General features: G+C 45.5%; 1 protein-coding gene across 2 annotated transcripts in view; it reads left to right on the top strand.

Annotated features, from left to right (window-relative positions):
- The window catches only part of LOC137353356 (transmembrane protease serine 6), a 68,906-nt gene extending 57,699 nt beyond the window's left edge, over positions 1–11,207 (top strand). For both annotated transcript variants that reach the window (XM_068019527.1, XM_068019526.1), the window contains 2 exons: positions 1,626–1,762; positions 10,361–11,207. In XM_068019527.1, the coding sequence (XP_067875628.1) occupies positions 1,626–1,762; positions 10,361–10,519 (296 nt within the window). In that variant the 3' untranslated portion in view covers positions 10,520–11,207. The remainder of the gene's footprint in view (positions 1–1,625; positions 1,763–10,360) is intronic.
- The last annotated feature ends 1,528 nt before the right edge of the window (positions 11,208–12,735 follow it).

Genomic DNA, 12,735 nt, shown 5'->3' with positions numbered 1-12,735 from the left:
TTAATGATATATTGGCCTTGGATAGGGTGTAACACAGATTTGCCAGAATGATACCAGAGGTAGAAGAGTTAAATTATGAGGACAGCTTACACATATTAGGGTTGTGTTCCACTAAAGATTGATACGTCCATGTGGTGCCATGTGGGTGGTTCCCTCTGTTCAATTCCCCACCTGACCGCAGCAAGTGTATTAGTAGTAAGATTTTAACCCCTTGGTGTTTTATTTTTCAAGTAACCAGACAGCGGCAGTTTTCTTGTAGGTTTTATAACACAGAAAGTCAGTTGTTTATTGATCAATACGCCTTACCCCGAAGTTGTCGCAACCTCATTTACTCACGTATTCACTCACACACACACACACACACACACACACACACACACACACAAGAAGAAACAGATAGAGACGGGAAAGAGGTAGGTGGGTTATTGTGGAGGAGAAGAGTTACGATAAACCTGTCAAATTCTCTTAACACACAAAGTCAGATAGTTGCAGGCCTGAGCTGATTGTAGATTTCTCTCTTGATTGAAGATTCTGTTGAAGATGCTGGGTCACTTCCAGCTCTCTCTCTCTGCTGTATAATGTAGATGTCGGATTTTTCAGCAGGGCATGTACTTTCTGGATTGCTGGAATGCCAGCTGTTACAAATAGCTTCACCGTCTGGGTCAGTCTCTCTCTCTCTCTCTGGCTGTCTTTGTTTTAAGGTAAAACTGTGTCACCTCTCACCTCCTGTTAGGGGACACTCTGGTTTCTTTTCCATGGTGATCACACAATGGACCAGGACATGGCTACTTCACACGTCCTTTGTTTTGGAAGAAGACATTCATTTCTGGAATATTTTTAGAATAGGTGTAAAATGGATTTCATTAACACTTTTTGGCTTTGAAAATTTCTCCTTAGTCTTTGTCAGACTGTTTGAATACACAAAAGGCTAATCACCTTTCTCTTCGGGGGCCATTGTGGACCATTGGTCACTTTTAAAAATAAAGGTTCACTTTTTTAAAGACAAAGTTCATTGTTTCATAACTCTTCAGAGTTAAGCTGGACATATCATCACACTTCTGACATGCGTGATAGTATAAAGATTGAGGGGTGATTTAACTGAGGTGTTTAAGACGATTGAGGTATTTGATAGGGTAGATGGAGAGACAAACCATTTCCTCTGTTAGGGGACAGTCTAGGACATGGGGGCATGACCTGAAAGTTTGAGCTATACCAGTCAGGGGCGACATCAGCAAGTACTTCTTCACATGAAGGTTAGTGGAAATCTGGAACTCTCTCTCCCTATAAAAAGCTGTTAAGGCGGGGGGGTGGGGGGTGCAATTGAAAATTTCCAAACACAGACTGATAGATTTTAGTTAGGCAAGGGTATTAAGAGATATGGAACCAAGGCAGTAGGTGGAGTTAAGATACAGACCAGCTAGGATCTCATTGAATGGTGGAACTGACTTGAGGGGCTGAAGGGCCTCCTCCTGTTCCTATATTGCTCATTCAAAGCTATTATTTTTTTCGTTAATTATGGCATTGGCCGTGATGTAGAATCACTGTAAACATGGGGAAGACAGGAGCCTGTCCTGAACAGTAAGTGCAGAAAGAATCAAAGATGACCATTTTTCCATTTCTTTTAGGTTCTGTTTCGAATGTTCTCCAGAAAGTAGATGTCAAACTGGTTGATCAGTCTACTTGCAATGAAGCGTATTCCTACAGCATTACTCCCAGGATGCTCTGTGCTGGCTACCCTGAGGGAGAGAAGGATTCCTGTCAGGTATTGTGCGTTGCTTCTGTGTTTCAAAAAAAGGAAAGCATTGAAAAGGCTCCTGCCCTGAACCGGAAAACGTTATCAACTTTGCTTCCAATTTCCACCCTTCTCCCACCTTTACATGGTCCATCTCCGACACTACCTTTCCCTTCTTCGACTTCTCTGTCTCCATCTCTGGGGATAGGCTCTCTACTAATATCCATTATAAGCCCACCGACCCCCACAGCTACCTCGACTACACTTCTTCACACCCTGCCTCCTGTAAGGACTCCATTCCATTCTCCCAGTTTCTCAGTCTCCGACACATCTGCTCTGATGATGCTACCTTCCACAACAGCGCTTCTGATATGTCTTCCTTTTTCCTCAACCGAGGATTCTCCCCCACTGGGGTTGACAGGGCCCTCAACTATGTCCGGCCCATTTCCCGCACCTCTGCCCTCACCCCTTCCCCTTCCTCCCAGAACCACGACAGGGCTCCCCTTGTCCTCACTTTCCACCCCACCAGCCTCCACATCCAAAGGATCATCCTCCGCCATTTCCGCCACATCCAGCGTGATGCCAGTACCGACTGCATCTGCCCCTTCTCTGTCAGCATTCCGAACGGATCGTTCCCTCTGCGACACCCTGCTCCACTCCTCCATTATGACTGACACCTCATCCCCTTCCCATGTCACCTTCCCCTGCAATCGCAGGAGGTGTAATACCTGCCCTTTTACCTCCTCTCTCCTCACTATCCCAGGCCCCAAACACTCCTTTCAGGTGAAGCAGCGATTTACTTGTACTTCTTTCAATGTAGTATACTGTATTCACTGCTCACAATGTGGTCTCCTCTACATTGGGGAGACCCAACGCAGACTGGGTGACCGCTTTGCGGAACACCTCCGCTCAGTCCGCAAGCAGGACCCCGAGCTTCCGGTTGCTTGCCATTTCAACACTCCCCCCTGCTCTCATGCTCACATCTCTGTCCTGGGCTTGCTGCAGTGTTCCAGTGAACATCAACGCAAGCTCGAGGAACAGCACCTCATTTACCGATTAGGCACGTTACAGCCTGCTGGATTGAACGTTGAGTTCAATAATTACAGAGCATGACTGGCCCTCCTTTATTTATTTTTATTTTTCCTTCTTTGTTTTTTATTTTTATTTTATTTCAATTTGTTTCATCATTCATTTTTTTACCATGTGCCTGCCCACGGTTTTTTTTCATGTTTGTGCTTTCGGCCAGGGCTGTTCATTATTTGGTCATTTAACACCCTCTCTGCACTAACACTTTGTCTTTCACCACACCATTAACACACCCTTTGCCTTTGCTCCATGGCGGTCTGGTCAGTTATTCTCTGCAACCCTCTGTCCTATCAAGACACTCTCTTTTGTTATTTTTTTGCCCCACCCCCCACTTTATTTGCTTAAAACCTATCACATTTCTAACCTTTGCCAGTTCTGATGAAAGGCCACTGACCTGAAACATTAAGTATGCTTCTCTCTCCACAGATGCTGCCAGAGCTGCTGAGTATTTCCAGCATTTTTTGTTTTTATGATTATTGAAAAGGTAACTCTCTGGCTTCAATGAAGACTGAGTTAGTAAAGACATTGGGCAACATGGTGGCAGTCCCGTGGAGATGGGGTTGGGTAGGGGTGGGGTGGAGGGGCAGGCTGCCAGGAAAATAGGAAGTAGCCTGTTTCCAGTGGCAGGGGGGTCGGTAACCAGAGGACACAGATTGAAAATAATTGCCGAAAGCTCAGGGCTGCCACTCCCAAGCACGATCAGCAACTCTCGCTCAGCCCATGCATTTTGAGGTTGAAGAGTAATGACCGGTTTCCGCTCAGCCATAATTTCTCTCTGGTCAAATAAAAGAACCTGTGTTTATATCATGCCTCATACAACCTCAGGACATCCCAAAACGTTTCACAGCCAATGAAGTACTTTCGAAGTGTGGTCACTGGAAATAGTCTTCTGTCACTCAATGTTCAGGCACACACAAGAAGAATGACTACTTAGGCAAGGTATTGAAGGGTTATATCATCAACAACGGCAATAATGTGCACTTACTTCGCACGTTTCATGGAGTAAGATGTTCCAAGGTGCTTCACAGGAGCAACATCAAACCACATTTGGCAGCGAGCCACAAAAGGAGACATCAGGTCAGGTGACCAAAGCTTGGTCAAAGAGGTAGGTTTTAAGGAGGAGGAAGAGTTAGGGAGGGAAATCCAGTGCTTAGGGCCTAGGCAGCTGAAGGCATGGCCACCAATGCTGGAGCGATCAAAATACAGGATGAGCAAGAGGCCAGGATTAAAGAGATTACGGAGGGGTGTGGGGCTGAAGGAGATTACAGAGATAGGGAGGAGCGAGGCCATGGAGGGATGTGAGCACAAGGATGAGAATTTTAAAGGTAAGGCATTGCCAGAATGGGAGCCAACATAGGGTAGCAAGCACAGGGGTGATGGGTGAATGGGATTCGGTACGTATCCTAGAATAAATCAGGAGAGGAGGGAAGAAGGAAAAGATCAGAGTTACTTATCTGCACATGTTAAATATCAATAATACAAGAATTCTTTCCAAACTGTGTGGGGAAGACAGAGGGCAGGGGGTCAGTGTTGCAAAGGTCATCAGTGCTCTCAAGGTTAAATAAGTAGCCAAGTGATAAAGTGCAACTAGTAACAGTATACTACCACATCGCCCACGTCTGAGAACATTTGCTTTCATTCAGAGAGGTAAACATGCTCGAACATGCACAAATGGACTCAATTTTCTGTCAAAGATTTCATTTTCCTTATCTTTGAACGGCTGTTTTTAAAGTGAGGTTTTTTGCCAATTCCCCTTGATGTGACATAGTCTGTATCCTGGTCTGTCACTTCTTTCCAACCTCCTTCTCTATCTCTCTTTTTTTTGGTCGGGTTAATTTTGACTCTTTTTTGAATTTTCTGCTCACCAAGCTGAGGGATGTTAGTGGAACCCTTTCCATTTCGGGCAGCCTATCTCAATGATAGTTCAGATACAAAACAATTAAATACAAAGTAAAGCTCTCTCTACTCTGTATGAACAATGTGCCCTAACCTCAGAGTATAGACACACTCCACCAATGGAACACTGCCCACTCAAGCTCTCCTTTGACCTTTGACTCAGATTACTAATTTGTACTGAACTAATGGAAGATTATGCTATAGGCTCATTCCCACTGGTTTGAGACTTCCCAAATTCTCTTCACATAGGACTCGCAGCCAATGGAATGGAAGCCTATTAGCATAGGCTGAATGGTAATCCTTTACATAAATCACTGGTGACACCTCAGTTGGGGTTTTCCAGCCACCACATTATAGGAAAGATGTCACGGCCTTGGAGGGGGTGCAGAGATTTACTAGAATGATACCAGAGATGAGGAACTTCAGTTATTTGGAAAGATTAGAGAAGTGGGGATTGTCCTCCTTAGAGCAGAGAAGATTATGGGGAAGTTTAAGAGAGGTGTTCAAAATTATAAGGGGATTCAATAGAGCAGAGAGTTTCCACTGGCAGGAGAGTCAGGAAGCAGAGGATAACTGGCAAAAGAACCAGAGGAGAGATGAGGAGAATATTTTTTTTTACAGCGAGTTGTTATGATCTGGAATGCACTGCCTGCAAATGTGATGAATCAGATTCAATTATAACAGAAGGGAATTGGATAAATCATGATTAGGGTGAATTTTCCGGGCTAGGGGGAAAAAGCAGAAAAGCAGGATTAATTTAGATTTCAAAGAGTCGGAATTGGAAGGTGTGTGTGTTAGGGGCAGAATCAAACTCAGCTATGATGATGTATGGGGTAGAAATTTGGATGGCCCTGTATCTCACCCATGAAGAAACTCAGATGAGGTACCAGAGAACTATCAGCACCTGTGGAATTGTAACGAGCCACATGCATTGAAGAAGGAGAAAAAAAGTATAAAAGTAATAGAATGTACAGCACAAAATCAGTGAATTGGTTGTAATTTTCCAAAATTCACTAGATTCTGGTAAGACCACAGTAGATTGGAAAACCGCAAATATACCAGCTCTAATCAAGAAAGGAGGGAGACAGAAAGCGTAAAGTTAGGCCAATTAGCCTAACATCTGTCTTTGGGAAAATACTAGAATCCATTATTAAGGAAGTAGTAGCAGGACATTTAGAAAATCAGAATGTAATCAGGCAGAGTCAACATGGTTTTAGGAAAGGGAAATTGTGTTTGATAAATTTATTAGAGTTATTTAAAGATGTAACAAGCAGGGTGGATAAAGGGGAACTAGTAGATGTAGTGGATTTGGATTTCCAAAAGGCATTCGATAAGGTGCCACACAAGAGCTCATGTGTTTGGGGGTAATATATTAGCATGGTTAGAGCACTGGCTAACTAACAGGAAACAGAGTGTTGGGATAGATGTTCAACACTCCCCCCTGCTCTCATGCTCACATCTCTATCCTGGGTTTGCTGCAGTGTTCCAGTGAACATCAACGCAAGCTCAAGGAACAGCATCTCATTTACCGATTAGGCACACTACAGTCTGCCGGACTGAACGTTGAGTTCAATAATTACAGAGCATGACGGGCTCCATCTTACTTTTATTTTTAGTTATTTTTTTCCTTTTTTTAATATATTTTTTGTGTTTATTTTATTTTATTTCATCTTAGTTTATTCAGTTTGCTTACCCAGTTTTTTTTATGTCTATACTTGCGGCTGTTCAATTTTCAGTCTGTTAACACCCTATCTGTACTAACGCTCCGTCTTTCAACACACCATTAACATATTGTTTGCCTTTGCTCCACGACCTTCTGGTCAGCTATTCTGTGACCTTGTCCTATATACACCTCCTTTGTTATCTCTTGCCCCACCCCTGCTTTACTTGCTTATAACCTTTTACATTTCTAATATCTGCTAGTTCTGAAGAAGGGTCACTGACCTGAAACGTTAACTCTGCTTCTCTCTCCACAGATGCTGCAAGACCTGCTGAGTATTTCCAGCATTTCTTGTTTTTATTTCAGATTTCCAGCATCCGCAGTATTTTGCTTTTATTATTATGTTGGGATAAATGGGTCATTTTCAGGATGGCAAACTAACTAGTGGAATGCCACAGGGATCAGTGCTGGGGCCTCAACTACTTATAATCTATCTTAATAACTTGGGTGAAGGGAGCGCGTGTATTGTAGCCAAATTTGCAGATGATACAAAGATTGGTGGGAAAGGAAGTTGTGAGGAGGATACAAAGTGTCTCCAAAGATACACAGATAGGTTAAACGAGTGGGCAAAAAATTGGCAGATGGAGTATAATGTGGGAAAATGTGAGGTTGTCCACTTTGGTTGGAAGAATAGAAGAGCAGAATATTATTTACATGGAGAGAGACTACTGAATGCTGCAGGATCTGGGTATCCTCATACATGAATCACAAAAAGTTAGCACGCAGGTCCAGCAAGTAATTAGGAAGGCAAATGTAATGTTGGCATTTATTGCAAGGGGGATGGAGTATAAAACTAGGGAAGTCTTGCTACAAGTAGGTCATTGGTGAAACCTTTTCTTTTGGGCCTCCTTATCTTGAGAGACAATGGATACGCGCCTGGAGGTGGTCAGTGGTTTGTGAAGCAGCGCCTGGAGTGGCTATAAAGGCCAATTCTGGAGTGACAGGCTCTTCCACAGGTGCTGCAGAGAAATTTGTTTGTCGGGGCTGTTGCACAGTTGGCTCTCCCCTTGCGCCTCTGTCTTTTTTCCTGCCAACTACTAAGTCTCGTCGACTCGCCACAATTTAGCCCTGTCTTTATGGCTGCCCGCCAGCTCTGGCGAATGCTGGCAACTGACTCCCACGACTTGTGATCAATGTCACACGATTTCATGTCGCGTTTGCAGACGTCTTTACAGCGGAGACATGGACGGCCGGTGGGTCTGATACCAGTGGCGAGCTCGCTGTACAATGTGTCTTTGGGGATCCTGCCATCTTCCATGCGGCTCACATGGCCAAGCCATCTCAAGCGCCGCTGACTCAGTAGTGTGTATAAGCTGGGGGTGTTGGCCGCTTCAAGGACTTCTGTGTTGGAGATATAGTCCTGCCACCTGATGCCAAGTATTCTCCGAAGGCAGCGAAGATGGAATGAATTGAGACGTCGCTCTTGGCTGGCATACGTTGTTCAGGCCTCACTGCCGTAGAGCAAGGTACTGAGGACACAGGCCTGATACACTCGGACTTTTGTGTTCCGTGTCAGTGCGCCATTTTCCCACACTCTCTTGGCCAGTCTAGACATAGCAGTGGAAGCCTTACCCATGCGCTTGTTGATTTCTGCATCTAGAGACAGGTTACTGGTGATAGTTGAGCCTAGGTAGGTGAACTCTTGAACCACTTCCAGAGCGTGGTCGCCAATATTGATGGATGGAGCATTTCTGATGTCCTGCCCCATGATGTTCGTTTTCTTGAGGCTGATGGTTAGGCCAAATTCATTGCAGGCAGCCGCAAACCTGTCGATGAGACTCTGCAGGCACTCTTCAGTGTGAGATGTTAAAGCAGCATCGTCAGCAAAGAGGAGTTCTCTGATGAGGACTTTCCGTACTTTGGACTTCGCTCTTAGACGGGCAAGGTTGAACAACCTGCCCCCTGATCTTGTGTGGAGGAAAATTCCTTCTTCAGAGGATTTGAACGCATGTGAAAGCAGCAGGGAGAAGAAAATCCCAAAAAGTGTGGGTGCGAGAACACAGCCCTGTTTCACACCACTCAGGATAGGAAAGGGCTCTGATGAGGAGCCACCATATTGAATTGTGCCTTTCATATTGTCATGGAATGAGGTGATGATACTTAGTAGCTTTGGTGGACATCCGATCTTTTCTAGTAGTCTGAAGAGACCACGTCTGCTGACAAGGTCAAAGGCTTTGGTGAGATCAATGAAAGCAATGTAGAGGGGCATCTGTTGTTCACGGCATTTCTCCTGTATCTGACGAAGGGAGAACAGCATGTCAATGGTCGATCTCTCTGCACGAAAGCCACACTGTGCCTCAGGGTAGACGCGCTCGGCCAGCTTCTGGAGCCTGTTCAGAGCGACTCGAGCAAAGACTTTCCCCACTATGCTGAGCAGGGAGATTCCACGGTAGTTGTTGCAGTCACCGCGGTCACCTTTGTTTTTATAGAGGGTGATGATGTTGGCATCGCGCATGTCCTGGGGTACTGCTCCCTCGTCCCAGCACAGGCATAGCAGTTCATGTAGTGCTGAGAGTATAGCAGGCTTGGCACTCTTGATTATTTCAGGGGTAATGCTGTCCTTCCCAGGGGCTTTTCCGCTGGCTAGAGAATCAATGGCAACACTGAGTTCCGATTTGGTTGGCTGTATGTCCAGCTCATCCATGATTGGTAGAGGCTGGGCTGCATTGAGGGCAGTCTCAGTGACAGCATTCTCCCTGGAGTACAGTTCTAGGTAGTGCTCAACCCACTGGTCCATCTGTTTGCGTTGGTCAGTGATTATGTCCCCCGATTTAGATTTGAGGGGGGCGATCTTCTTGATGGTTGGCCCAAGAGCTCTCTTCATGCCATCATACATTCCTCTGATGTTTCCGGTGTCTGAGGCCAGCTGAATATGACTGCATAGGTGTTGCCAGTAGTCGTTTGCGCAACGCCTAGCTGTTCTTTGTGCAGTACTTCTGGCTGTTTTAAGTGCTGCGGATGTTAAATCGCTGGGGGCTTTCTTGTAGTTCAACAGTACAATGCGCTTAGCGGCTATGACAGGTTCCAGCTCTTCATTATGAGATTGAAACCAGTCTGCATTTCTCTTCGCACTTTTGCCGTAGGTGGTCAAAGCTGACTCATAGATGGCATCTCTGATGTGGGCCCACTTGGTCTCAGCATCCCCTGTGGGAGTGTTTTGAAGGGCTGTTACAAGTGAATTTAGAAATTTTTGTAACAGCTGTGGGTGAGAAATTCTGCTCGTGTTGATGCGCGGGTGGCCCTTCTGCTTGGAATGATGCAATTTCTTTGGTCTGAGTCTAACCTTGCTGCACACCAGGGAGTGGTGAAACCACACATAAAGTAATGTGTATAGTTTTGTCTCCTTAATTAAGGAGAGATATTCTTGCATTGGAGGCAGTTCAAAGAAGTTCACTAGGCTGATTCCTGGGATGAAAGGGTTGTCTTATGAGGAAAGGTTGAGCAGGTTAGGCCTATACTCATCGGAGTTTAGAAGAATGAGAGGTGATCTTATTGAAACATAAAAGATTCTGAGGGGGATTGACAGGGTAGATGCTGAGAAGGTGTTTCCCCTCGTATGGGAATCTTAACTAGGGGACAGAATTTCATAGTAAGGGGTCTCCCTTTTAAGACAGAGATGAGGAAGAATTTCTCCTCTCAGAGGGTCGTTAATCTTTGGAATTCTCTTCCCCAGAGAGCAGCGGAGGCTGGGTCATTGAATATATTCAAGGCTGAGTTGGAAAGATTTTTGATCTACGAGGGAGTCAAGGGTTATGGGGGTAGGAAAGTAGACTTAAGGCCACAATCAGATCAGCCATGATCTTATTGAATGGCGGAGCAGGCTCGAGGGGCTGAATGGCCTACTGTTGCTCCTATTTTTTATGTTCTTATATCAAATGCTATTTGCAGTGGTATTTTCAATTTGTGAATTCCCTCTTTCTCTACAGGGTGACTCTGGAGGGCCACTCGTCTGTGAAGAGTCCAATGGACGGTGGTTCCTGGCTGGAATCGTGAGCCATGGTCTAGGCTGCGCCCGGAAAGACTACTACGGCGTCTACACGCGGGTGACCAGACTAATCGATTGGATTCACACCATCGCTTCATAACCAAAGGGAATCCTCTGTCCACCAGAGCTGAGGACTCTTGAAGTGTATGACCGCCAGCGGTACTGTCCCTTCTCCCAAAGGACTATCAATCGGTAACCGGGGTTTTCAGCAACTTTTGATGATGTCAGCCTCGTGGTCAACCATTGAGATGCCTCTGTAAATAAGCTATGCAACCAAATAGCCAACCACACACATGAGCTGCCAACGCTGATTGGGTGGTTATTTAAAAGGGTTGAGGAGGGTGGGGATTTAGCAATCATATTCTTACTGTGTTTGTGGAAGGCTTCTGCTTTTCAGGGCAAAGGGCAGTCGCAATCATTTCTATATCAGACAGCCAAGGTGGCGTTTTTAACAGCTGGTTGGATACGTGGGCTAGTGGAACTTTAACAGCTGGATCCTGTTAATATCCCACCAGCTGGCACATGGGCTGAAATATCTGGGAAACCATCAGGAGCATCGTGGCGCTGAGGCTACCCTCCAGTTCTGAGGTAAGTATGAGGATGAACATACAAGGGAGGGGAAATGGAGGTTCCAGAGCCGTCAGTAGTTCGGGAATTAGATTACGGCTGATCTGGATCTTGACTCCATCTAGCCACCTTGGTTCTGTAACCCTTCATACCCTTACCTAACAAACATTTATCATTAAAATAAAAGCAAAATACTGCGGATGCTGGAAATCTGAAACAAAAACAAGAAATTCTGGAATCACTCAGCAGGTCTGGCAGCATCTGTGGAAAGATGCTGCCAGACCTGCTGAGTGATTCCAGCATTTCTTGTTTTTGTTTCAAACATTTATCATTCCCAGTTTTGAAATTTTCAATTGACCCCCCAGCCTTAACATCTTTTTGGGAAAGAATTCCAGATTTCCACTACCCTTTGTGTGAAGAAGTGCTTCCTGACATCTCACCCGAACAGCCTAATTTTGATGCGTCCTTTTGTCTGGACTCCCTCCACCAGAGGAAATAGTTTCTTTCTATCTATCCCATAAACTCCTTTAATCATTTTTTAGATCTCAATTAGATCACCCCTTAATCTTCGCAAATCTGTGGCCTCTTGAGCGAAGTGGACATTTATTCTGAAATTTGGAGCAACTTTTTTTTGTTCTGGGCCCCTTGCTAGTCATTTCAGATTGTGTCAGGAAGAATGAGACAACGTCTTGACTGATGAGAGGGATTGGGTGGAGAAATTGGTTTTTTTTTTATTCGTTCATGAGATTTGGGCGTCGCTGGCTAGGCCAGCATTTATTGCCCATCCCTAATTACCCTTGAGAAGGTGGTGGTGAGCTGCCTTCTTGAACCGCTGTAGTCCTTGAGGTGTAGGCCTACCCACAGTGCTGTTAGGAAGGGAGTTCCAGGATCTTGACCCAGTGACAGTGAAGAAACGGCGATATAGTTCCAAGTCAGGATGGTGTGTGGCTTGGAGGGGAACTTGCAAGTGGTGGTGTTCCCATGCATCTGCTGCCTCTGTCCTTCTAGATAGTAGAGGTCGCGGGTTTGGAAGGTGCTGTCTAAGGAGCCTTGGTGCATTGCTGCAGTGCATTTTGTAGATGGTACACACTGCTGCCACTGTGCATCGGTGGTGGAGGGAGTGAATGTTTGTAGATCGGGTGCCAATCAAGCAGGTTGCTTTGTCCTGGATGGTGTCGAGCTTCTTGAGTGTTGTTGGAGCTGCACTCATCCAGGCAAGTGGACAGTATTCCATCACACTCCTGACTTGTGCCTTGTAGATGGTGGACAGGCTTTGGGGAGTCAGGAGGTGAGCTCGTCGCCGCAGGATTCCTAGCCTCTGACCTGCTCTTGTAACCACGGTATTTACATGGCTACTCCAGTTCAGTTCTGGTCAATGATAACCCCCAGGATGTTGATAGTGGGGCACTCCTGGAACTCAGCAGCTGCTACAACACCAGTTAATTATTTTCCCTAAATGATACAACTCAGCTTGAAGTGCAATTGTTTTATCTCACACCCATTGCCCCAGTCTGTGCAGGCCACGCTGCTTCTATGAGTGAGAGGATAGGTAGCCCCCACCAGTGTTGCTGAGCGCCAAATGCTAGGAAGTGCCCAAGAGGGGGCAGAGGGTGAATATATCAACTGAGCTCAGTGGGTATCACACTCTGCCACATGATGGTGGGTTGAAGTATCAATCCAGAGACTTGAACACAAAAATCGAAGCTGACACTCCACTGCTGCACTTTTGGATGAGACATTAAACCCAAG

This window comes from Heterodontus francisci, chromosome 41, assembly GCF_036365525.1.
Source record: "Heterodontus francisci isolate sHetFra1 chromosome 41, sHetFra1.hap1, whole genome shotgun sequence".
NCBI classification, from domain to species: domain Eukaryota; kingdom Metazoa; phylum Chordata; class Chondrichthyes; order Heterodontiformes; family Heterodontidae; genus Heterodontus; species Heterodontus francisci.
Note: the sequence above shows the minus strand (reverse complement) of the source record. Positions and strands in the feature narration are given on the sequence as shown.